General features: G+C 35.6%; 1 protein-coding gene across 1 annotated transcript; it reads left to right on the top strand.

Moving 5' to 3' along the window:
• The first annotated feature begins 781 nt into the window (after positions 1–781).
• On the top strand, positions 782–9178 carry GLUII (alpha glucosidase II). The gene is made up of 6 exons (NM_001247101.3): positions 782–2479; positions 6076–6349; positions 6442–6577; positions 7377–7587; positions 7941–8147; positions 8547–9178. Exons 1-6 carry the CDS (start codon positions 908–910, stop codon positions 8910–8912), a joined length of 2766 nt encoding a protein of 921 aa, NP_001234030.3. The 5' UTR covers positions 782–907; the 3' UTR covers positions 8913–9178.
• The last annotated feature ends 18164 nt before the right edge of the window (positions 9179–27342 follow it).

The following is a 27342-nucleotide window of genomic DNA, read 5'->3' as shown; positions in this document are numbered from 1 at the left end:
ACCTCAAAACTTAGAAACACTCATTGGCAGTACTTTTTATGTTGCATCAGTAATGGCGGGTTAATTGTATGTGGTTTAATTAGTAATGGGTGGACAATGTATTGATTTATAAATTATATTAATAAGTTATATTATAATAAATAATTGAGCGCCACATATTTTAAAAATATTTAAATAGTTTAAATTTAAAATCGTTAAACAAATGATCAATTTTGAGCCTAAAGGTGGATGCCAATGGTATTTTGGAGCAAATACATAGATCAATGATATTTTTGTCCCATTTCTAATACCTTAAGGGTATTTTAAGCTCTTTTCCGTTTCAAAAAAATATGCACATTCAAATATTGAAAACAAATAATCGTATTGATTCAGTGTTCAAAATCTAAAATTTACATCTTAATATTCAAATGTGCATTTATAATTTGACATCTTAATCTTAATAAACACTTTAATACATAAATTTTAATCTTAATGAAAACAATGAAACCTTAAGAGTCATACATGAGTATATACTATCTCGGGTACACACCTTAGCCTCTTTCTACCTAACGACTTGGCCCTCAATTCACTTGTAACATCACCGTTCTTGCAAGTTAACATCTTAATTTAAGCATACTAGAGAAAATCTCAAAATAAACACTAACACCATTACAATGCCAATTTTTTTTTTTATAGTAATGCTAATATAAAATAGACCTTAAAATTCAAACAAAATCTAAGTAGGTATAATTTGGTATTATAATTTCTAATGACATTGGTGTAAAAGGGCATTGACTTTCCAATTGAGTGTTTGTATAGAGTGCATAAAATAGAGGAGAGCATTCACCTCTAGGTTGCAGTCTTGCAGAGTTCCCTCCGAATTTCGATCTTCTATGATATCTTTCCACATTGATCTTCGATTATAACCATGAGAGCTCCACTACTGTTATATCCACTCCTTCTCCTCCTTCTATTAGCTACCTCTGCCTACTCCTGGAAGAAGGAGGAGTTTCGAAACTGTGACCAAACCCCATTTTGCAAAAGAGCCCGTTCCCGAAAACCTGGATCGTGCAATCTGCGGGTTGTCGATGTGTCCATCTCCGATGGAGATCTTATAGCCAAACTTGTCCCCAAAGAAGAAAGTGAACAACCCAATAAGCCTTTAGTTCTCACTCTTTCCGTCTACCAAGATGGTGTGATGAGGGTGAAAATTGATGAAGATCAAAATTTGAATCCACCCAAGAAAAGATTTGAAGTTCCTGAGGTGATTGAGGAAGATTTCCTCAACACTAAGCTGTGGTTAACCAGAGTAAAGGAGGAGCAAATCGACGGAGGTTCGAGTTCTTCGTCTGTTTTTTACTTGTCTGATGGGTATGAAGGGGTGTTGAGACATGACCCATTTGAGGTTTTTGCCAGAGAGAGTGGAAGTGGGAAGAGAGTGTTGTCCATAAACTCAAATGGGTTGTTTGCTTTTGAACAGTTGAGGGAGAAGAAAGAAGGGGATGATTGGGAGGAGAAGTTTAGGAGTCATACTGATACAAGGCCTTATGGTCCACAATCAATTAGTTTTGATGTATCTTTTTATGGTGCAGATTTTGTTTATGGCATTCCTGAACGTGCTACTAGTTTTGCTTTGAAACCAACTAAGGGGCCTAATGTAGAGGAATATTCTGAGCCTTATAGGTTATTTAATCTTGATGTGTTTGAGTATCTTCACGAGTCGCCTTTTGGGCTTTATGGTTCAATTCCTTTCATGATTTCACATGGTAAAGCCAGGGGTAGTTCGGGTTTTTTCTGGTTGAATGCTGCAGAAATGCAGATTGATGTATTGGGATCCGGCTGGAATTCAAATGAGTCTTCAAAGATAATGTTTCCCTCGGACAAGCACAGGATTGATACTTTGTGGATGAGTGAGTCTGGTGTGGTGGATATTTTCTTTTTCATTGGTCCTGGGCCAAAAGATGTGGTTAGACAGTATACTAGTGTAACGGGAAGGCCATCTATGCCACAGTTATTCGCAACTGCATACCATCAATGTAGATGGAATTATAGAGACGAGGAAGATGTTTATAATGTTGATTCAAAGTTTGATGAGCATGATATCCCTTATGATGTTTTGTGGCTTGATATTGAGCACACAGATGGGAAGAAGTACTTTACTTGGGACAGAGTGTTGTTTCCTAACCCAGAGGAAATGCAGAAGAAGTTAGCTGCAAAGGGTAGACACATGGTTACCATTGTGGATCCTCATATCAAGAGAGATGAGTCTTACCATATACACAAGGAGGCCTCAGCAAAGGGATACTATGTTAAGGATGCTACTGGTAAGGATTATGATGGATGGTGCTGGCCTGGTTCCTCATCATATACTGACCTGCTGAATCCCGAGATTAGGTCATGGTGGAGTGACAAATTTTCACTTGATAGCTATGTTGGCTCGACAAAGTATTTATACATCTGGAATGACATGAATGAACCTTCCGTCTTCAATGGACCAGAGGTATATAGTTTACCTGTGATTATTTTGATTCACTGTTTTGATACTTCTCCAGTTATGCTGGACCAACATTCTGACTATTATTCTGTCCGTTGCATATTATACAAAACAGTACTTAGGTAGTACTGAAACCATATATGCAATTGGAACCCGATAGTGTTCCTATTTCTATCTATAATGGATCAAGGATAACAGTGATAGAAATAGTGTCATTAGAGTAGAAATGATTACACCAAAAACAAAACAGTAAAATAAAATTTGGCTTGATCTTCGGCACATCATTCTCTATTTGCTAAAAGCACCTGGAATTTTCTCCTTCCATACTGTCCACCAGATACATATAGGGATAAGTGTCCATCTATTTCTGCACTTTGCTACTGAGCCTGCTTCTTCCCAACTTCTTAGAGCTTGAGAGACCTTTCACGGCATGGTCCATGCTATGCTTTTAAGGTTCAAAATGACACTCCAACTCATGCCTGTGAGCTTGCTGTGTAAGAATAGGTGGTTACTGGCTTTGCATTCTCATTGCACATGAAGCATCTTGAGCACAAGTGCATTCCCCTCTTCATCAGATTGTCCAGTGTGAGGACAACTTCTCTAGCTAGTAACCACACAAAACAAGAAACTTCATATGGGATTTTGGCTTTCCAATTTTGCTTGCATGGCCAATTATGAGTCTGGGAGGTTGGGCTGGTTCATTAGATGATATGCTGCATTGACCCTGTAGGGTCCTTACTGTTCCCTTGTCACCAGAGAGTATCTTCACCAGTTTGTAGTCCTGTGAACTGAATGAGAGCATTAAAAAAATTAGCTATTCTGTCCCTTGCATATTATCCTTATACTTGTCTTTCAAATTTTATTAGGTAGAATTTCTTGCAGTTCTTCAAGAATGCAGTCAATATGTCAGTTTTCACTTGTTAATATCCACACTCTTTCCTTTGTTAATAGTCGAATACTGGAGTACTATTGCGATGATAAGTATTTTCATTCGAAGCACCCATTTACAGTATATTATTTGCTGAATCTTCAAGAATTTTATATATTTAATGCGGTTTCGATTTGCAAGACTTTTATATACACAAGACTTGTCTGCATAATGATTGCATATGTTATCTAGGAGTCAATTAGGAGAGACACGGCCACAGGTAGACCCTTTCTTTTGGAGTTGATGCCAACATATGTTGCAGCGGTTGAGAGTACAAAAGTGGAAATGATAATCAACTCCTGCATGCTCAAATGTACACCAAGACTAACTAGGCAGAAATTTATTTAATAAATGAACATGCTTCCTGAAGCAAGATGTTTCATGTTTGATCCTGAGTACTATGCTTGTAATAGTTGGGCAACATTGTTTCCTCATATCTCAAATTTAACACTAGACAATCAATGAGCATTTTGTTTGACAAAGCGAATCAACCCGTTCCTTACCAAATCATCAGCTATCTATTTCTTCTTCAGTTTGGCAAAGCCAATCAAAATAATTTGAACTCATAGGGTACTCCATGGTTTCTTAGTCCTGTGCGTAGATGGTTCAGATGAGTCACTTGAATTGCTGGTCCAAATCTTAATTTGAGATTATTCCTTCTACATTGGTTTTTAATATTTCTACTGTTGCAAAAGTTGTGCGACTCCATTTACATCTTCATTTTTTAAATATCTCTTTTCGTTGAGCCCTCAAGGCCCCCATCGTTTTATTTAATTATTTCCCTACAGTTGTCCTGTTTCCAGACTAATTTGAAGCAGGTTTAGCAAGAGAAATACGAAATATCTTAATTTCTCCAAGGATAGCACCTATGGAAAGCATCAGAAAATAAGATCCTTTGACAAAAATGAATAATAAGGAGTTGAACTTTTAACAGTTTTGTTGTAGATTTAGACCTCATTACTTTTAGGTGCTAAACTTGAAACTGAATCCTTGTTGTCAATGTATGTAAGCAAAACATAGAAAACAGAGAAGATACAAATAGTACCATATAAACTAGGAATGATCTATCGGAAGTTTTTGAAACCAATTAAGGTACCAAGTAAAAGGAACAAAAGCTAATCAGAATAGGATGTTGTCAATGATGATTCTAAGGTATTCATTTTGTTTTTTCCAATTATTTTTTGTCAATTTCCCTTTTGATCTTCAAGCTACTAAAGACCATGAGCTAATTGTAACGGGGGCGGATCTATGTGAGACAGTGAGGGTGCCACGACACCTGTAGCTTTGCTAAAATTTTCATATATACATAAATATTATAGTGTGTAATTTATATAAATAACGTTTGGCACCCTCAGTAACAAATTTGTTTCTGGTCCGTTTGTTAGTGTGCGAATGTCACGCATGAGCGAGGGTTTGAATCCCTGCGGTGTATGTCTGGCAAACTACTGCCCGTTTTCTTTTCTTGTTTCCCTTTTTGTGTTTTCTTTACTTATTTATATTTTTCATTTACTATTCCTACTCTTCCTCCAATGGAACCCATATGTTAATTTATTTATTTAAATTATCACTTTGCTTCTTTTTAATTTTTCAAGATCTATAATATTAAATTAAATCTGATTTTAATCTCCCCCCTCCCCCCTCCCCCCTTTTATCTATGGTACATTTTATCTATTAAATTTGTTTCCTAAATAAATGTATAATGTCACATATGTGTCTACTTCTTTAACTATATACAAGTGTAAGTGCCTACTTGTGTACACCCAAAGTTGGAGGGCATAGATGTTAGCTGGGACCAAGTAGCACATTTATGTATTATGCCTTTGAACAAAGGCAACAGTGGTAAGGGCTATTTTGTGCTAGTTCATAGACTTCTTTTTGCACTTTATCAAGTGTTTTGTTTTGTTCAATTTTTCTTAAAAAATATTATTGTATAGATAATTTTTTGAATTTTTGTAATGAAAATATTTCTCTTTCCTTGTAAGTTGATGGGATCCTTGTAGAAGTTGTTTTGAAGGAGTTTAATTGTGTGTTCAAAAATTTAGTTTTCTAGTTTATGTTTTTCTCATTTTTTTTCAATAGAATTTGATCAAGAACTAGTTAAAATTGTATAAAATTCATTTTGGTTCGATGATCGTGTGTTTACTTAGATACAAAAAACTTGTAAATCGAACTCAATTGGCCAAAAACGGATTGAAGCGACTAACTGTACACCCTAATTCGATTTTCATTACTAGCGATGAGTTAGTAGTAAAACAGTGGCACCCTCAACCTTCAAATCTTGGAAGTTGGATCCGTCTCTGATTGTAGTGTTGCCACTGATTGTTCAGCTTTCGCTATTTAAGTGCCTGGGTTATATAAATGCTACTAAACAAGTTCTGTTATTTTTCAGTGAGCGTAACCTTGAATGTATGAGATAGAAATTGGAGATATTTTATCTGAAAAGAATAATTAGCCCCAGGGCTAGAAGTGCTTCAGTCTGATAACTGTCATTCATGGTAGTTCTTGATTAAGTGGTTTGGCGTTGCCCAATATTTCTTTGATAAAGAACTGCAATTAGTTTCTGGGCCTGAGTTTCTCAAATACTTAGCAAGTTTGCTATTTCACTCGATTGTGATTAGGAAAACCAGGTAGATTTACTGATGTCATTGAAATTTTCACTCTTTCTCAATGCTAGGTAACAATGCCAAGAGATGCTTTACATCATGGAGGAGTAGAGCACAGGGAGTTGCACAATTCATATGGTTACTATTTCCATATGGCAACATCCGACGGGCTTCTAAAGCGTGGAGATGGAAAAGATAGGCCTTTTGTTTTGGCAAGGGCTTTCTTTGCCGGAAGTCAAAGATATGGAGCAATTTGGACTGGAGATAATACAGCAGAATGGGAGCACTTAAGGGTTTCAGTCCCCATGGTGTTAACTCTTAGCATCTCTGGAATAGTCTTTTCTGGTTAGTTAATATGATTCTCTTTTCTCGGTCAATTAGTAGGCAGCCATATCTTTCTGATTTCATGACTGTTGTGCAACATCTTTCTTTAACAGGTGCAGATGTTGGTGGATTTTTTGGTAATCCTGACGCTGAATTGTTGGTTCGCTGGTATCAATTAGGTGCATATTATCCCTTTTTCCGGGGCCATGCACATCATGACACTAAAAGACGGGAACCTTGGTTATTTGGGTATGATTCTTCAATTTAATGTTAAAAGCTTATAATATAAGAGTACAAGACATTAGACCACCATAGAATGTGGCCTAGTGATCAATGAAATGGGTTGAGAACCATGTTGTTTCTGAATCACATCCGAATGGAGGTAAAAATACTAGGTGATTTCTTTCCTCTACCCAAGCCCCGGTGGACAAGGTTCTGTGATACCTGTGTTGGCAGGAGGTAGCAGGTATCCCGTGGAATTAGTCGAGGTTGTGTACGCAACCTGACTGGGATGTCGTGGTTATGAAAAAAGTTTATAATACAATACATATATGTTTTCTTTGTCAATTTTCTCCAAATTCTTATATTTGTCTTATTTCTCCAATGCTTCTGTAATTGTTATACACCACAAGTCAGCATTACATTTCTCATTTGGTTTTGATACATAAAATTCCCTCCAACTTGTCCCATTTTTCAACTGCACACTTCAACCCCCCCTAGGCTTGTTCTAAATGGAAATTATACTACCCAAAGAGACCAAAGAACGAGACTTAAGGGAGGCAGTATAACTCTCGTGAAGCTCTTTTTGAAATTTGCAAAACTCGGCTTTCTAAGTAGAAATGCGTTTCTTTCTTGTGAAGAATTTGTGTTCTTGCTTCTGGTTTAATTCTGGTTCCATATAGCACTTTATGGATAAAATTCCTACCAATTGCTCTTATATTTAGCTACCAAATAAGAGTGTTATTTAACGATACAATCTTTTTGGGCTTTAGGACCTACATGTGATGTAAGATGTTATTGTTTATCAAGGTTATTATGTCCTTTACAGAGAAAGAAATACACAATTGATGAGGGAAGCGATACATGTTCGTTACATGTATCTTCCTTATTTCTACACTCTATTTAGAGAAGCAAATTCAAGTGGTACTCCAGTTGCTCGTCCGCTTTGGATGGAGTTCCCTGGAGACGAAAAATCCTTTAGCAATGATGAGGCTTTCATGGTTGGGAATGGTCTTCTGGTGCAAGGAGTTTATACAGAGGTTCTGTTCTAACCAAACAACTATTCCTTCTGTTCAAATTTATGTCACTCTTTCTATTATGGGACATCCCAAAATGTTAGATAGAACTTTCAAGAATTTAAATTACTGAAACTGGTCACTCTTTAACCTTTGATGTAATGTCTGCTCTTTTTTCAACCACAACTTTAATACTCTTTCATTATCACCAATATATTATTAAAGTCAAATTAACATCTTAAATTCTTATGTTCCAGTGGAACATTCACATAAAATAAATGCAGGGAGCAATTCATTTTCATTCTCAGCAATGTTCCTTCTTGAATCAGCCTCTTTTCTTTTCTTTATTACCTGAAAGTTCATATCTTTCCATGCAGAAAGCAAAATATGTTTCTGTCTATCTACCAGGAGAGGAATCCTGGTATGATTTAAGAAGTGCATCTGTATACAAAGCAGGTCATACACACAAATATGAGGTCTCGCAAGATAGTATTCCTTCTTTTCAAAGGGCTGGAACTATCATACCTAGGAAAGATCGTTTACGTCGTAGCTCAACACAGATGGAAAACGATCCTTATACTCTGGTAACATCTATATCTTGTAGCTTTTTCGAATATCTGTTCTTTAACTGATGTGTTTTCCTTTGTTCTGGCATTCGGGCACATAGCTAATTTCACTAATATCTTTCTTTGTGAATCCAAAGTTCTGACATTTGAGCTCATAAACAATATTCTTAGACAATAAAGAAAAACTCGTCAATGTCTTCTCTTCCTTCATATCCAATTCAATGCATTTTCCTTCTCAATCTGAAATTCTTCCTTAAACGGCACCTTGTTTTCTCGACTACTGACTAGGAATGACCTGCCAATAACATTTTTTATGGTCATGCCACATCATCAATTCATGGTTCTGTCTTACACTTTTGCTATTTTTTGTGATAGTGTTTGGAGCATCTTTAACTACCAGCTTGTTTTATACTGCAGGTTATAGCTCTTAATAGTTCCAAGGCAGCTGAAGGTGAGCTTTATATAGATGATGGGAAGAGCTATGAGTTCAAACAAGGTACCTTCATTCATCGGCGTTTCACATTCTCAAATGGGAAGCTTATATCTTCAAATGCAGCCCCGTCTACAGCTGGCAGTGACACATTTTCTTCCGAGTGCACTGTAGAGAGGATAATCTTGTTAGGATTGTCCCCTGGAGCTAAAGCAGCCATTATTGAACCAGGAAATAAGAAAGTGGAAATTGAGCTTGGGCCACTCTTCATTCAAGGAAATCGAGGATCTGTTCCAACCATTCGCAAGCCTAATGTGCGTATTGCAGATGATTGGTCGATCCAAATTTTGTAAGAAGTTGGTAGTTGTGATGAAGTCTACATTTTCCGTTCCGTGTTCATCATGTATTGGGTTAGACCAGCTAATACGTAAATCTTTACTAGAAGAATTAAACATTGATGAAGATTGTTATACAGAGATAGTTTGAAGCTCATCCCTTGTTTAAGTCTTCAGACTTGGAAGTTTTCTGATCTTAATTTTGGTAATTTTAAGTACACTTGACACTCTTTTAGTTAGTCTAAAACAGAATGATACTTTTCTATCATTGATATTCATATAAATATATATGATTTCTTTTAAATTATAAGTTTTAAAAGTCTTCTATTCTTAATTTTTTGAACACTATGCCCGATCAATCACAAATTCATGTTGGTTTTTAAAATATAAGTTACAGGAAGTCTTTTATTCTTAATTTTTTGAACACTATGCCCAATCAATTACAATTTCATATTTTGGAGCGGAGGAAGTAATTATTTTGAAAAAGAAATCGAAGATATCTATATTGCAATCACTAATAGGATAAAAATTGTTCAAACTAAAAAAATAAAAGAATCTTGAAGACTCTGACTATGAATTGTGATCTAAGAGTTCGATCCTTCGAATCAATAATGGTCAATCTGTGCATAAGAAATGAAAAAAATGTAAATGTAAGCTCCCCATTCTTTGTTTTTCTACTCAGGGTATTGGCTAAGACATTAGCGTTTTTCAGGTGATAACGAACAGTAAATCTTAGTCTTTCAGTAACTCCATTCACATCCTCGGCTCAAATTACATTCCTCTCCAACACTAACGCTGCACCTAAATCCGAATAAGATGCATTACAGTAAATAATGAAATTCTTACCTTCCACAAGCAAGGCAAGAATCAGTACTCAACAAGGTCTTGAGCTTCATTAAGTTCTATTAACGCTCATCCGACCATACAAATGAAACTTCTACTTGGACAAATTGGACAACTAATCCCTTAAAGAATCGACGGTAATAACTAGCTAAACTGACAAAACTCCTTACCTCTAGAACATTAGTAAGCTTTGTCCAACTCTTGACTGCTTCAATATTCTGGGGATCCACCATCACTCCATCCTTAGAAACCACGTGACCTGAGCAAGACACTAAATCGAGCCAGACTTCATACTTGGAGAATTTGGCATAAAGCCTTTTCTCCCTTAATAATCCCAATACAATTCTTAGATGCTCTTTGTGTTCTTGCTTCTCTTTGAGTAGATCAGTATATCATCAATAAATACAATAACAAAGAAATCCAAGTATATCTTAAAATTTCATTCATTGGGCTCATGAAAGCAACATGGGCATTCATAAGCCTAAAAGACATTACTAGCTCATAATGCCCATACCTTGTTCGTAAAGTGGCGTTTGGCACATCCTCTTCCTGCACTTTCAGCTGACAACAACCAGACCTCAAATAAATTCTAGAGAAGATACAATCGCCCTGTAAATGATCGAACAAGTCATCAACGCGAGAAATAAGGTAAATGTTCTTAATAGTCACCCTATTCAGCTGTCTGTAGTCTATGCACATTCGAAAACTACCATCCTTCTTCACAAATGAAATTCGGGCACCCCAAGGAGGGCACTCGATCTAATAAAACATTTACCTAAACCTTCCTGAAGTTGGGCCTTCAACTCTGTCAACCCAATCGGGGCCATTCTATTTGGTGGAATGAAAATGGTGCGAGTCCATGACTCTAGTTCAATACAAATATCAATACCCATGTTGGCATACCATGGAGAAAACATCCATAAACTTATGCACTATCGAAACAAACTCAATCAAAGGCACTTTGGAAGAATCATTCCTGAGATGCTTCAAGAATTTATTTACAGGGCGCTTACTGACCAACCTTTTGGCACGAATTAAAGAGAAAATTAGAACTGGGGCAGGAATATGGTCACCCTCCAAAACTAGCGGATCTATCCTAGGCTTGGCTAAGTCACAATCTTAGCATTGCAATCTAAGATATCAAATTTCGGAGAAAGCCAAGTCATACCCATATTTACATTAAAATCAACCATCTCCAATATAATCTACATAATAATGAAATCTCACCCACAAGAGTAGAAAGACAAATATGCATGTCAAGTAAGTGACAATGTAAATCAATTACATTAGCTAATGAGGAAGATACATAAGAAAAAGTGGACCCAGAATCAAATAACACGAAATTCATACAATTAAATACTAGAAGAGTGCTTGTAATAACAATATCAAATGACTCTACCTCTGGCCTCCCAAAAAAAGGACAATGGGATCTGTCGCATGTCTGACTATGCTCCTTAGTGGGCTGTACTCAAGTAGCTCCAACCAATTTGCCTGCCTGGTAAAACAGGTGATTACCACGATTTTGGCCACCACGTCCTCCAGAAAGATGGCCTCTACCATAACCATTCCTACCTCTAACTGTTGGGGCTCTTCAACCCTGACCATACCGATCCTGATTCTTCCTTGAGCAATATTTCCTGATATGCCTAGTGTCACCATGTAATAACTCATAACTTAGTTCAGACAAATAACCAAAAATTGGTGAACTAAAGAGGGGTTCATAGACCGTGAAAGGAACCATGATCTGTCCATCTGCTCGTGACTCGTACCCACCCAGTAGTGGCGGAACACAAAGACCTTAATGTACTATGGAACACCATACGAGCCGTGGAAAGGCTCATGGAGGCGAGGGCAGGACCACCCAAGCTCAGGCATCAGACCACGAAACCCTTCACAGGTTGTGGTCATGATGATGGTCCGTGGGAAGGTCTGTCGTCCTACAACCTAGAACCAAGCCTAAGTGAAGGACCACAATGGTCTTCATGGTCCATGGTATGGTTAGTGGAAGGGACCCCTAAAACCAGTAGTCATTGTCCAGCAACCACGACCCACTTAGCGGGCCGTGGTCTCTTTGATGATGGCCTCGTCATCCTTTAAGTCAGGGTCGTTTATGCTTTGGGTATTTAAACAACGTCTATTCCTAAGCCACGTCACTTCTTAGTTTAAGACTAATATTCTATTCAGACTTACCCTAATTGATGCATTCTCAAAAATTCATCAAAATTAGAGTATAAAGGAGAAAAAAGTCGACAGCCCTCTCAAGAACACTCAACAGGTTTTCTTCAGTTCTTGTCTCAAAATCGAAGGATTTCTCTTTAGGTTTTGTTACTAGGTATGTGGAAATCCACTAGTGGGTTCCGTTCATCCACTTGGTCCCTATTCTCTATATCTTGTGTAAAAACCCTAAAAATGACTATGCAAAGTAATGTCTAACGTATCTCGAATACCTAGATTAGATCGGATTTACAAGGATCGATGCGCGTAGAACCATACCTCTGAACCTCTGAAACAGCCAAGCCACCTAACTTGGTGAGTTAGTTGAGCTAAGAAAGGTTGGGTCCATCTATGTAGGTCACCCAAATATATAGATTTACCCGGATGAGTCTTTACCAGACTTAAAAAGGGGAAATCTTAAGTTTGGAGGGTCTAGGGGTAAAATGGACTTTTTCCAGGCTAAGGGTAGTATCATAATTATCCTAAATATGTAATTAATTATTTAGTTAATAAGGTGGAAGGGCATTTATAGAAAGGGACAAGATTGCCTATTGAGCAAAATCTTGCTCCACCCGGGTTCGAACCTAGGTGGGAGCAATGATTAAACTTGATTATTTATATTGGTGAGTTAATTTAAATAATTTATATTTAAATTCTGATTTAAGAAAAAGGAAAATCATATTATTAATTAATTAATGGGGTGGTTTAGATCGGGTTGACCCGAAGGGACCCGTTTTCGCGATGGGGATGTCACGGGTTCGAACCTCGACAGAAGCAACATTTAAGTGGATTAAATTGAGGTTTATAATCTGATTTTTTGTAAGGGAATTATGGTCATTTAACATATAATTAAAAAAATAATCAGATTTTAACATTTGAACAAACCTTATTTTGACTAAGTCTCAACTAGAATCCTAATCCTAAGGAACCTCTCTTTTTCACGTTTAATCCACTCTCACGATCTACCTTTCTTTCTCTCTTTCTTTCATATTCTCTCTGCCTAACCAAAACACAAGAACAAAAAAGCTACAAAAATTCTTCACACTTGAAGAACTTACACAAAAAATAAAACAAACAAGCTAAACAAAAACGTAAAGCAAAGTTTTGTCGGGTTGTGTTGGAGTTCCGGGATTTGGATGTGAGTTTGGAGAAGGTTATTGGGTAGCAAGTCATGGGTTGAACAACATTGAAATCAGGTATGGGTTTCTCTCCTGGACTCCTTCCTCCAAGAGAACTTTCTTTCCCATGAATTCAACGAATCTTGAAACTAGGGTTGTTCCCGTTCTTGTCGAACTCCTTGTCCCTTGTATCCCTTTGATCTCAATGTGAAATAGGTTGTTGTTGGTGTTTTTGATGGTATTTTAAGTATGAAGCGTGATTTTCGTGATAATGTGTTTATGATTATGTGTTTGGAATTGTAAGCATGTTAAGTTATGTCAACCGAAAGTATGTGAAAAATGATATGTTTTTATGGTTGAATTTTATGTGCGCATGTTTGTGTAAATCATGAGGTGTAAAAGTGGAGTAATGTTGATGGATTTATAGTAGTTCTTGGCTGAATATAATCATAAAAGTATTACACTTAAAGTTGCACCAAATGATCCACGAAATGCCTTATGAATTAAAATATGAATGATGATAAAAAGAAGCTGCAAATAGCTAACAAATTTCAAGCATTTGGTAGGTTGGGTTCGGCCAAACAAAATGGTACAAAATTTAATGAAAAGTGAATAAAAAATAAGTGAAATCACTAAGTATTGAACCCAAGACATCATTATATGTAAGCTACAAAAAAATCAACAAAAGTTTAAGACAAAAATGGATTGGAAGAGTCTACAATTTCCAGCGTGCTTGAAATTGTAGTCTCGGCCAACTTTTAAAACATTGAGCTTCGTTTAAACATTTTTTTAAAATGTGAGGTCATTGAGGATTGAACCCATGACCTCACTAAATTAAAATTTCATAAAAAATTCGGGAGAAAAATGCAAGGAAAAATAGATGTGGTGAGTGGGATGGAACCCACAACCTCTTGAATGGATGAGAGAGTTAGGAGAAAAATAAAGGAGAAAATAAGTGTGGAGAGTGGGGATTGAACCCACAACCTCTTAGATAGGTGATAAAGTTAAGAGATAAATTAAAAGAAGAATAATGAGCTTGTGGGGGATTGAACCCACAACCTCCTTCACTTAAATGAAAAAGGAGAGGAGAAAAAGAAAGGAAATATTATGGGGTTGATGGGGATCGAAATAGGGTCCCCCAATTCTGAAAAATGCAATTATCAAGTTTAAAATAAGATTATGTGTTGTCCAAGGGATTCGAAATTGGGTTCTCTTGCCGAATTCCGTATTGACACATAAGTCATACGTAAGTAAATATTTAATGAATGCTGCCTCTAAAGATCAAAATCAATATCCTTGGAATATCTACAAGATGCATAAGTCTTGTACCACATAATCTTGGATAAACATGAATCACTTAGACAAACTATGAATGAAGCCTCATGGCTTGTATGTGTGGACTCATAAGTCTAACATACGTTTAAAAGTAGGTGAACCTAAGATTTATGTGATAAAATAATGTAACCCTAGAAGGTTTATGTAAGAGTGTAAAACACACTAAATGGCCTAGTGCATTGAAATATGATGAAATGAACATTCACGTGAAGGGGTGAGTAATTATGAAAAGCAAATGTGTTAAAGTTAATGAATGAGGTGACAATATGATAAGAGGCTAATGTGAAAGATGAGAGCAATCTCAAATGAGCCTAAGTAAATGTTACCAAAACATACTCACTTATTAGAGTGTAAAGCTAATGAAAAGACCAGTCTCTATGAACACTCTAATGAAAGTATTGAAGTTAATGCATACTTAATACTAATGATGATATGAGAAATCATATGACGAGCTATGATGTCCTCATGCTAGAAGCTAGCTTCCATGATGTATGAGTTGAATGTAATGGAACTTTATACTGAGCACCGATAGGCTAGCTATGAGCGATGATGCCTTACTTTGGGAAGGGCAAAGGTTTACGTAACTCTCATGAGATGACACTGTCCGACATGACGGGTATGGGTCTCCTTATATCTCCTAGTCTTTGAAACTATACTTCCAATATAAGGATGTAGTAGGGTTCGATTCCCTATATACGCTAGCATGTTTTGGTTCACTTCAGTCGGTGATTCCACTTCTTTTCGGTGTGGGGATTACACAGTGGATTTCGTGATGCTCACATAATCTATGTAGGTTAAGGTTAAAGTTTTCCAACAAAGAATGAGGCCATCCTCAACGAATGCACATAATGAAATGAACGATACCAAAGGTGTTAGGATAAGATAATCAAGAGGTGAGCTAGACTCAAGTAATGACACTAGGTTATTCTTGGTCATTGCACAACAAACCCGATGATAGTCTTAAACTACATACTAGGTATGACTAGTGATTGCACTAGTATATGAATGAATGAAAATGAAGTACATATGAATGAATGAAGCAAACTCTGTGTTTTCTAAAGAAAACTCTCTAGTTGAGGTCCCATATGTTGAGCCCTCATTTTGGGAAAACCTAATGTCAAGTCTATAATTCCAAGGTCTCATGGCATATGAAAGAATGATGTGAACTACATGATATGATATGTGCAATACATTATGTGTTGCTTGTAAAATGATAAGTATGATGATGCATGTTACTCTCATGGCATGACTTTCTTAATCCAAATTTGGCAAGTTCACTGATTTTGCTAATCCAAATTTGGCAAGTCCACTGACTTTCCTAATCCAAATTTGGTAAGTCCACTGACTTAACTTTCCATAAATCATGTTGTTATGAAGAGATATTATTACTTATGCATGTCCTTGGTGTGTGCTTGCATGTACCCTTACTTAGTACAAGTGTGTACTAATCCCATATAATATCTACTTTTACTTGCAGGCACAGGTGGACGTTAGAGCTTACAGTACAACGTTGTAGCTATCTGGAGTGGAGCATTCATCCGGATTTGGTAGGCTTTCATGCTTTCGAGGACGCTTGCCCATTATATTCTAGCTTATATATAGGTCTGAGTTAGTGGAGTATGTTCCACTAGCGTTTCTTTGTCATCTTATTTCAGACATTGTATTGGTGCCATTTTTGAAAGTATACACTTAATGCAATATGGAACTATTTCTTTCATTTGATGAACTTAATATTATATGATTGACTGTGAACGTTTATGAGTTTAAGTAGAATGTCTTGTATGAATGTTAAGTAAAAAAAAGTTCAAATTGTCTGTAAAATTAACCTAGATGAAGTAACAATGGCGCATGTAGGCTTGTCTGCGACCTCTGAGAGGAAACATTGCTAGTTTCGTTTGAGGTCTAGACTCCGGTCTTGACATCTTGCTTAGACCTAGGGTTTCTAAAGACTTAGATATTGGTTTTGATTTAGTTGTTATAGTGATCTTAATTAGATTATAATGTTTTCATGAAATCATTACTTAGTTCCTTGCATGAAACTAATAGCCCTAGTTGTGTAAATGCTCTTAGTTGATGAATTGCACTTTCTAGGTAAGTTAAGCAGATAAGCACGATCCACTCTTCGAATGTCACATTGTAAACATATAAATGTTGCATTCTTATATTTTGAATGTCAGAACATTAAGCTATCCAGTATGTCAATTATGTTGTGTCATTTACATGTCCATCTACGAGTAGTATTAGTACATTAGTACCAAGTAGGAATAGGGTTTAGCGTACCCTTATAGTCCAAAACTACGTGCCCCCATATGTCTATAAGTCATTTCTACTGAGAACAACTTTAGTGATCATGTCATTCATGCCTTTATACCCCTGGCAAGGTATATTGAGTCCTCTCGATGGGGCGTATACACAAAAAAATCATGCCTTTATACCCATGGAAAGGTTTGTTGGGTTCTTTAGATGGGGCGAATACAACTGACTCTATGTTCAACTCAAGCAGTTGTATATCAGTTGGTAGTAACTCCCATTGTCATACTCTTAGTGCATTTGACTAGGTTTTTCAACATTTATATAAGTTTATAGTTCGACATGTTATCTTATGATTAACACGTGGTCATTGCATTCAGTTCAGTCCTTTCCAATTACACTTTAGTATTCAGTCTCAACATGTTGTGTTCATTATTAAGACATGGTTATTGCATTTAGCTCAATTTTCAGTTATATTTCAATGTATATGTCCAGATTATGTCATTGCTCAATTATGTCTGTTCAGCTTATGTATCTTATTAATCTATAATCTTATATCTTTCATGCTTAGAACATTCCAAATACTGATGCATACTCTTTAGTACATTCCAAATACTGATGCATACTCTTTAGTACATTCTTTCATGATGTAGGTTCAGGTACACAACATCTATATCACACATTGGTGAGTCCTCATACTTCGAGGAAAATATATATTTTTTCTTACTTTTGGTCTTTCATCTTAGTTTTTCAGTTTTTCTAGAGTTAGATAAGGGAATGTCCTATTAACTCTAGTCAGTAGAGGCTTTTCATACATAGTATTAAACTCAACTCTAACTTTTGAGTGAATATTCTGTATCACTAAACTCGTAATAAGTTTTGATATATTCAGATTACTTTTGGGTATTCCCCACCTTCAATAATTTGTTTTAGCTTCAGGGTAGTATATGCCTTTCTCATTATGTTACCAATATGCTTATGATATGCCAACTTTAGAGTTAATATGGGGTCACTCGTGATCCTAGGTCTCGTGTTACATCAAGGGGGTAGCCTCAGAGCGTGACAAAACATGGTATCAGAACATTAGGTTTAAGAGTCCTAGGATGTTCTAAAGCCACACTAATTAGAGTTTTCTAATGGGTGTGAAATGCACCACATCTATGAGGGAGAGTCTACCGAGTGTTCTAGGAAAAACTTCACTTTTTTCTTTTCCAACTTGAGCTATAGAGTATAAACTCTATTTAATTTCCTTCTAACTCTTGCTCCTACCATTTAGAAAAATGCCTCCCAGAAGAGATAGCGCAAGAAACCACCCTGCATCTTCACAATACCCATTGAAGGATAAAGTCATGCATGCTGAGTTTAAAGATGCTTACCAAGTACTTGGACAGTACAGACTACCCAGGTCAGTCAGTAGGTTGAGGTCCCAGCTCTACCACAGTCTAACACTGCTATAGAAAGAATCCAAGACTTCACTTAAATAAAGCCTATACAGTTTCATGGGTATAAGTAAGAATAAAATCCACAAGAGTTTCTCGACGACATCTAAGAGATAACAAACATTATGGTCGCCACTCAAGTAGAAATTGCAGATTTGGCTCCTATTGTTTGAATGGAGTGGCCTACACTTGGTAGCAATAGTGTAAAGAATGTGGTGGCATTAATTGATGTCTAAAAACTCTCTCAGAACCTTTCCAAAATAGTAGTACAGTTGGTGACCTAGTTATAGCTAGACGAGTATATTAGTCTTTAAGAAAGTCACCTGAACAGATCTTGTAGAGTTGGAAATGGTAGACTTTGATATCATTTTAGGCATGGATTGGCTATATTCATGTTATGTCTTAGTCGATTGTAGAACTAGAATCATTCGGTTTTAGTTTTTAAGTGAGCCAGTCTTAGAACGGAAGGGTAGTAGCTCAGCACCTATATGTCAATTTATCTCTTACCTAAAGTCCAGAAAGAGGATCTCTACAGGGTACATTTGTCACTTTTTTTGGGTTAATATTCAAACTCTGAAACCCCAAATCTTGAGTCAATCCCTGTAGTAAATGAGTTTCTAGAAGTATTTAACGAAAGAGAGATTGACTTTGGAATTCTAGATACCCAGCCCATTTTAGTCCCTCCTTCTAGAATGTCTCCAGATGAGCTTAAGGAATTGAAGGAACAATTGGAAACCTTCTAAATAAGGGCTTCATCAGACCTAGTATCTCACCATTGGGTGCTCCAGTGTTGTTCGTGAAAAAGAAAGATGATTCTCTCAGAATGTGCTTTGACTTTCATCATTTGAACATAGTTACCATCAAGAATAAGTATTACCTCCCAAGGACTGATCACTTGTTCAGCCAAATTCTGGGTTCTAGTTATATGTCTAAGATAGACCTCAGATGCGGCTGTCATCAGTATAAAGTCATAGATAGTGACGTCTTGAAAACAACCTTCAGAACTCAGTATGGTCCTTCTGAATTTGTAGTTATATCTTCTAGACTAACAAATGCTCCTGCATCTTTCATGGACTAAATAATTAGGGTGGTCAAACTGCATTTGGATTTGTTCATTATTGTCCTTATTGAGATATCCTCATTTATTTTCGGAATAAGGACGAGCTCACGACTCATCCAAGAGTTGTTTTATGAACTCCCAAAAATTTCCAATTATTTCGCTAAGTTCATCAAATGTGTATTTTTGGATAAAATCAACCACTTTCCCTAGTCATGTGGTGTCCAGTGAAAGGATTTGAGTGGATTCTAAAAAAATTGAAGCGATACAAAACCGGCCCATACCCACATCTCCAATAGATATACAAAGTTCCTCGGGTTTGTCTGGTTATTACAGAAGATTTGTGGAATGATGTAATTCATAACTTCCCAATTAACCAAGTTGACTCAGAAAAAGTTCAAGTTTTCGTGGTCATATGAGTGTGAGAACATCTTCTTAGAACAGAAACCTAGGTTAACTGTAGTTTCGGTCTTGACCCTTCCAAATGGTTTAGACGGTTTTATGATTTATTGTGATGTATCTAGAGTCTTCCTAGGTTGCGTGTTGATGCAATGAGATAAGATTATAACTTATGCTTATAGATAGATTAAGGTACATGAGAAGGACTACCCAACTCATGACCTCAATTTTGCAATCACGGTATTTGCCCTAAATATTTAGAGACGCTACTTGTATAGTGGTCAAGTGGTTGTGTTCACATATTATAAGAATCTTCAATATGCGTTCACCTAGAAAGATTTGAATCTTCATCAGAGGAAATGACTTGAATTCCTCAAAACTATGACATAAATGTGTTTTACAGTTAGGCATAATGTAGTGGATGATGGTCTCAGAAGACTATCTACGGGCAGTGTAGTACACATTAAGAAAGAAAACAAAGAGTTAGAAAAATATTTTCATAAATGTGCTTGCTTAGGAGTTGGCCTTAAGGGCACATTATATGGCGGCGTGACACTTTATAATCTTCATTGGTAGTGGAGGTTAAGGAAAACCAAGACAATGATCCTATATTGTTTCAACTAAAGAGTGCCTTTCATCAGCAAAAAGTTGAGGTTTTCTCCTAAGAGGGAGATGGTGTGCTTCGTTTCTTGGGCCACTTATGTGTTTCTAAGATGGGTGATTTGAGGAAGCATATCCTTACATAATCCCACAACTCCATGTATTCTATCTCTCCGGGTGACATTAAGACATATCGTGATCTATGTGAAGTCTTTTGGTTGAACGGTATGAAAAAGGACATACGAGACTTTGTTTCTAAGTTTCCTAATTGTCAAAAGGTTAAGTAGCATTCTTACATGAAACATGGATTTCATTATAGGTTTACCTCATAATCATATGCAACATGAGTCCATTTGGGTGATAGTAGATAGAGTTACTAAATCCGCTCACTTCTTGCCTGTCAAGACTAGAGACTTAATGGAGGACTATGCTAAACTCTACATCATTGAGATAGTCAGGATTCATGAGGTTCCTTTGTCTATCATCTCAGATAGAGAACCTTAGTTTTCCTCTCATTTTGTTGAAATTATTTCAGAAAGGTTTTGGTACTCATGTTAATCGTAAGACAAAATATCATCCAAAGATGGATGCTCAAGCAAAGTGTACCATTTAAAACTTAGAGGACATGTGGAGAGCTTGCGTGATTGCTTTCAAAGGCAGTTGGGATGATCACCTACCTTTCATAGAGTTTGCATATCATAACAACTACCATTCTAGAATTCACATTTCCCTTTATGAGGCACTATATGATACGGGCGTAGATACATGTCCCCTATTGGTTGGTTGAAGTAGGTGAAAAGGCTTTGATTGAACTAGATTTGGTTCATGATGCTATGGAAAAATTTCTTTTAATTAGTTATATACTTAAGAAAACTCAAAGTCATCAAAAGTCCTATATAGATGTAAAGGAGTAGGGACTTAGAGTTTTAGATTGATTATTGGGTTTTCTTGAAAGAGTCCCCTATTAAGGGGATGATGGATTTCTCAAGAAAAGAAATCTAAGTCCTAATATGTAGGTCCTTACAGAATCCTAAAAAAGGGTTGGTAATGTCGTCTTTGAGTTAGAGTTGCCAACAGAACTAGCAGTAGTTCATCCAGTCTTTCACATTTTCTTGTTAAAGAAGTGTGTCGATAATACATAGACAGTACTATTAGAGAGCATGGCTGTGAAGGATAGTATCACTTTGGAAGAGGCCCTGTCAGTTGAGATTCTTGATCGTCACGCTGGTAGGTTGAGAAATAAAGACGTTGCTTCAGTGAAGGTTTTGTGGGGTAGTTTGTCTATAGAGGGAGCTACTTGGGAAGTAGAAGTAACCATGAATACCACATATCCTTATTTCTTTCCTTTCGATTCTGTTTCATCTTGAGATAATAGTTTCTCTCCAATCTGTCAATTTACTCTTGCATAAAATCTGTAATAACCGTCCTGGTCATTTTTGTGTTTTGCCTTCCGTGTGTCATTTAGACGTTTCCATAACAACTCCAAGTCATTTATGACTTGTTATGACTAACAATTCTGTCACCTGGTTTTTCGCTTGGTTATTGTGCAATTTTTAGTGTTTTTGGATCCTATGAACCTTGAACAATCATTTTTCGATCAATTCTATCAGCTTCGTAAGGGTTACTTTAAGATAGTAGCATAGTGAGTAAGACTCCCGAGGTTTTCAATGTGAGTTGGTGTGGTTAGGCATTTCAACTTTAAGTTTGAGCTTAAGTTTGACTTTAGTCAAAATTCTACGTAAACATGCTCAGATGAGAATTTTGTCAGCGCTTATGATCTGAAATGTCGATTTTGGCCTAGATTGACCCTTCTTTTGTGTCTCGAGGATTCTGAGATTTTTTCGAGCCCTTTTGTGGTTTTGACTTAAAATGGCGATGAGATGTGGGACCCACTTTTTGTCAAAATGACCTTGTATGGAAATTTTGACTACTCCATTAAGTCTAGATATGGAATTTATTATGGTTGCATATTTTTATTTGCCTGCATAGGGTTTTGAACGAGTTCGAAGCACCCTGTCAGAGTTTTTACGTCTTTGAAAAAAAGAACGCAGAAAAATCAACAACCTTTTTTCAAACTTAAAAAATCTCAGATCTCCCTCGTGTCTTAACCAAATTAGGCGAGGGGTACCTTTTTATTTTTGGTGGATTCATTATAGAGTGTTCAGTTGGGTGCACAATGTACGAGGTTAGTTTCGCGATAACCTGACTAACATAACCTTTTTTGAGTTCTTATTTTTGGCTTTCTTAGTAATTTTAGCTCAGTTTTTGGTGATTCGAAGTCCTTCGCGTTGGTAAATATCGTGCCTATGTGTTGGAGTGTTTAAGGAGTGTTGGAAACCTTTTGGTTCTCGTAAATTCTTAGTTTACAATAGTATATGTTTTTTTAAGTTTATTAAAGTATACTACTCTTGCATGTTGGTTTTTGTTGCATTTTCAGCCTCGAATTGTGTTTTCTTTTGGAACAAAAGTTTGAGCTACTGTTTTTGGTCTCTTGATGGAGTCATATCCATATAGTTCGGGCGGTCCCGCAATTATCGTTTTGACTCCAAAAAATACCCATCTCTGTTTGTTGTGATTTTGATGTGTAAATGATCGTATAACTTTGTGATATTATATTTGGTAGACTGACAACGTTCAACGGCCATTCAAGAAGAAAAAACTCCAACAAAGTAACTTGGAGCGCACATGGTCGACCTTAATGTAGGCTATGACTTCCTTTTTATTAGATTGAGTTTAATTGTGCAAAAGCATGTCAATTGGAGTGAATTGTGGTATGATACCAATTTTCTACTTTAGTTTGATTAAATACCGTGTCTTAGGATCTATTTGCCATATTCTGGGTGTAGTACATGTTAACAGGTTTAGTAGAGTTGCATGCTTATGTGTTAAATGCTATTATATACTTTTATGTTACGTGTTGTATGATTTGCTCATCCTTAGGTGTGATCATGATGTGATTAGTCTATGTTAGGCTAGTGTCGTCTTAGACTTAAGACCAGTGTGGGCTGGATAGCCTTGACTTTCTATCGATATCGTTTGGATGACTTAGCTCCTCGTACACTAAAGTAGCAGGCTTAAGTTTGATAGTTAGAGCCTTATATTAGGCGCTATCACTGCTTGTTGCACTTTCATATCGTCTCCCTCTAATTATGTGGTTCCGACGCATTCTCAAAGGTTTAGTGCACCACTAGTAACACACCACGGAAATTCTACGACCTAATTTAGAGCCTAACCTAAGGAATTATGACCTAAAGGGGGTAATTACAACCTTAAGTGATTGGGGAAACAGTCGTGGAAGTTTAGAGGGTTTAGAGATGAGAAACGAAGAAGAAATTCTGACGGACAAAATTTGAGGGTGATGGCGCATCGCTCGCCTTGTTCTAATTCCTCAAAATCTCAGCTCCACAACGTGGATCTGACACGAGGTTCTCTGCCTAAAAAAGTGTTTTCAAAACAAAATAAATTGGTCATCATAGCGTATCGCTGACCCACCTCCCAGATTTGACAAAGTTGGAAATTTAATGAAAAGTCAAGTTGGACTTTTATTTTCAGGTCCAACTAGTGTAGGGGTGTTTTGGGTATTTTATTATATATAGTTTCTAGCCATTTTCCACCAATTCCTCAATCAAAACCTCAAACTCACATTAGAATAAAAAGAAAAGAATTAGAAGCTCTACCTTTTCTCTAATTTCTCTCTCTTCAAACCTCCATTGAAGAACTTTGTGGCTCCAAGAAAAGGATCAATTCTAAAGGGATTCAACTCAATTTCATGGCTAAATCTTAATTAAGATATTGTTTCTTTCACTCTTGGGATTCCTTTTCCCAAGAAGCCCCTTAAAAGATGTTTTCAAAATCCTCCAAATCTAGGGTTTTCTCTACACACGAGTCTTCTCTGAAAAACAAAATTTATGAATCAATTATGATGGATTATGATTAATTAAGGCTTTTTAGGTGTATAATGATGAATAATTGTTGTTGTTCACTTGGAATTCCCTTGGACCCATGTTCTTCCCAAAATTCATAAATCTTGAATTTAATATGGTGAATTGATTGTAGATTATAAATATATCAATTGTTTATATTGATGTTAGTTATGTTATCTCTTCATTAATTACCTTATATATGTGGTGGTTATACATTGTTGGGTGATTGAAGCATGAAGTCGCATGAAGGGCAAGAAGGTATGAATTTTGGTTCTTGTTTGAATTCAAGTATGCAAGATGAATTTCATAGATAGTAATGGTGCAATATCTAATGTGTTATTGTGGTGTTGATGACAAGTTCCCCTCATCCTTATTCATATACACTTGAAATTAGCTATGAAGTATGTAACTATGATATGGTATGATTGTTATATTATTGAAAGGTAGTTCTCGTGATTATAATGTAATGTTAAAGTGAAAGGTTTACTGACTTACTAGTGTTCCTAAAGTGAAAGGATTGTTCTCACTTATGAACCTCCATGATTTATCATGATAAGATGATTACATAAGAGTCTAGTAAAGGCTAGTGTGAACTTATGTCACTACAACAAACTTGACTATTAGCAACAACTAATATTGTCACGAGAAACTCGCATTTCGTCACAAAAAGAACTTTGTGACTAAAAATAATTCGTCAATCATTCGTCCCTAAAGCATAAGTCACAAAATGTATATATAGACAATTTGGTGTTTCGTCACTAAATAGAAATGTATTAACTATGAAAATATTTTGTGCTCTAAAATGTTTCTTATTTATGACAAATTGATTCATCTTTAATATTATTAAAATTTATGGGTAAAGATATACTTTTGTCACTAAATAAGCTTTTATAGCCGACGAGAAATATGTGTCACTAACTATTTAGTTTTAGTTGGAACGATGCAATTTGTCACAAATGTTATTTCGTCACTAAACACTGCTTTTTGCATACATTTTTTCTTTTTCCCTATAGGTAAAAATTAGTGACAGCTTTATATCCAAATAATTTTGTAGTTGAAAATATCATGTCATCGCAAAAAATAATTGCTATGCCAATAAAATAAATTTGTCACTAAAAACTTCATAAATTAGTGGGCAATTTTTGAGACAAAAAATATTTTTGTCATAAAATGTGATACTTTAATGGCGGAAATGTTATTTTCTTAAAAAGATAATGTATTCGTGATTAATAGTTGAACTTTTGAAGATAAAATATTTTTTCACTAATGACATTTAAACTTGTAGCAATGCTATCTACAATTTGCACTAGGTCTGCGTAAATTTAAAAGTTTATTTAAGAAATTAGAATTATTAAATAATACGAATCTGTTAAACTTAATTGCATGGAGTAGTCTTTTTTGTTTAAAAATACTGACCATCATACACTACCAATTAAAATTCACAATATACTAAAACAAGTAAGATAATAATAATAATAAAATTACACGATCATATATTAATTAAGAACATCCAAAATGACATTCATCAGATAATATCTCAACATTCACCTTCACGAAAAATATAGTAAGTAAAAATTATTCAACTTGAAAATCTAACTAAGATATACTAAATATTAACAAAACAGAAGGAGTAAAATAGAGTTTTCTTTTCAAAATACCATTGCAAAAGTACTTCACTGGCCACTAGTCTTGATTTCCCCATTCCACAACCTATCTAAAAGAAGAAAAAAATTGATTTCATAATTTAATCATGATATCATGATATACAATAGCTTATCCAAGTGTAATCCGCCAAATGGAATATGGGAAATAGAATGTAGAAATATCTTACATCGATCCTTGTAGGCTAAATCAGTTGTTTAGAATAGACGTTCGACTCAAAAGAAATGTAACCAACGGAAAAGAGTCAAAAAGAAAAAGAGACAACAAGAGTCACCATGACTCTTTCTAAACACCTAATATCAATACATACTCTTATAAACAAATTTTACTAATTTTGACAAAACAGGTGAGTGTCTAATAAATTCTAACTAAGGCTAGAAAAGAAAGAATCAGTTAATGACAATAAACAAGTCAATATGAAACTACAAGTCTTTTAGTGAGCGAAAAAATTATTAAAGGAAAGATGCTTGAATTAATCATTTGTCTATATGATTAAGCAAATAAACCCAATGACATCAATCTTGCAAGAAATTCAATTTTGTCATCAATGAGATCAACTAGTGGTGGTACTTATACTTTACAAATATATTATTTCCAAATTAATGAAAAGTGTCAACACTAGATGGACACAAATCGATCTTGCACGAAAATCAATTTTGTCATCAATAGAATCAACAAGTGTTGGTTCTTATACTAAACAAACATTTGTAGACACAAACAGATCATCACAAAATTAAAGCTAAATATCAATACTAGATGAACGTAAAAACATTAATTTTTTTAGAAATAACATACCTTATCTCCTGCTTTGATGAATGAAGCTTGTATTATGTTTTTTAAATTGAACTTGGCAATAGTTGATGGATTAATGAGATTCTAATAATAGAAGTAGAATCAAAAGAAAAGAATTAGAAGCTCTACCTTCTCTCTAATTTCTCTCTCCTCAAACCCCAATTGAAGAACTTTGGAGATCTAAGAAAGGATCAATTCTCAAGGGATTCAAATCAATTTTGTGTCTAAATATTCTTAAAGGTATGGTTTCTTTCACTCTTGATCCCTTCAAAGATGTTTCAAAGTCTCCCAAATCTACGTTTTTCTCTACAAATGTGTCTTCCTTGAATAATGAAATTTATGAATCAATTATGATGAATTATGATTACTTAGGGTTTTTTAGGTGTATAATGATGGATAATTATTGTTATTCACTTGAAAGTCCCATAGACCCATGTTCTTCCCTAATTTAAATATATCTTGGATTTGATATGGTGAATAGATTGAATATGATGAATATATCAATTATTTATATTGATGTTTGTTACGTTATTGCTTCATGAATTACCTTATATTATGTGTTCGTCATACATTGTTGGGGATTGAAGCATGAAGTCCCATGAAGGGAAAGAAGGTATGAATGTTGGTTATTGTTTGAATTCAAGTATGCAAGATGAATTTCTTAGATAGTAATGGTGCAATATCTAATGTTTTATTGTGGTGTTGATGAAAAGGTCCCCTCATCCTTAGCCCTATACACTTGAAATGAGCTATGAATTATGTAAGTATGATATGATATGATTGTTATATGATTAAAAGGTAGTTCTCATGATTATG

This window comes from Solanum lycopersicum, chromosome 4 (assembly GCF_036512215.1).
Source record: "Solanum lycopersicum chromosome 4, SLM_r2.1".
NCBI lineage: Eukaryota > Viridiplantae > Streptophyta > Magnoliopsida > Solanales > Solanaceae > Solanum > Solanum lycopersicum.
This window is presented reverse-complemented; position numbering and strand designations above follow the sequence as displayed.

Coding starts and splice junctions, on each gene's coding strand:
- GLUII (NM_001247101.3), top strand. CDS start 908: ATGAGAGCTCCACTACTGTTATATCCACTCCTTCTCCTCCTTCTATTA. Junction 2,480..6,075: donor CCGTCTTCAATGGACCAGAG/GTATATAGTTTA, acceptor TCTCAATGCTAG/GTAACAATGCCAAGAGATGC. Junction 6,578..7,376: donor CGGGAACCTTGGTTATTTGG/GTATGATTCTTC, acceptor TGTCCTTTACAG/AGAAAGAAATACACAATTGA.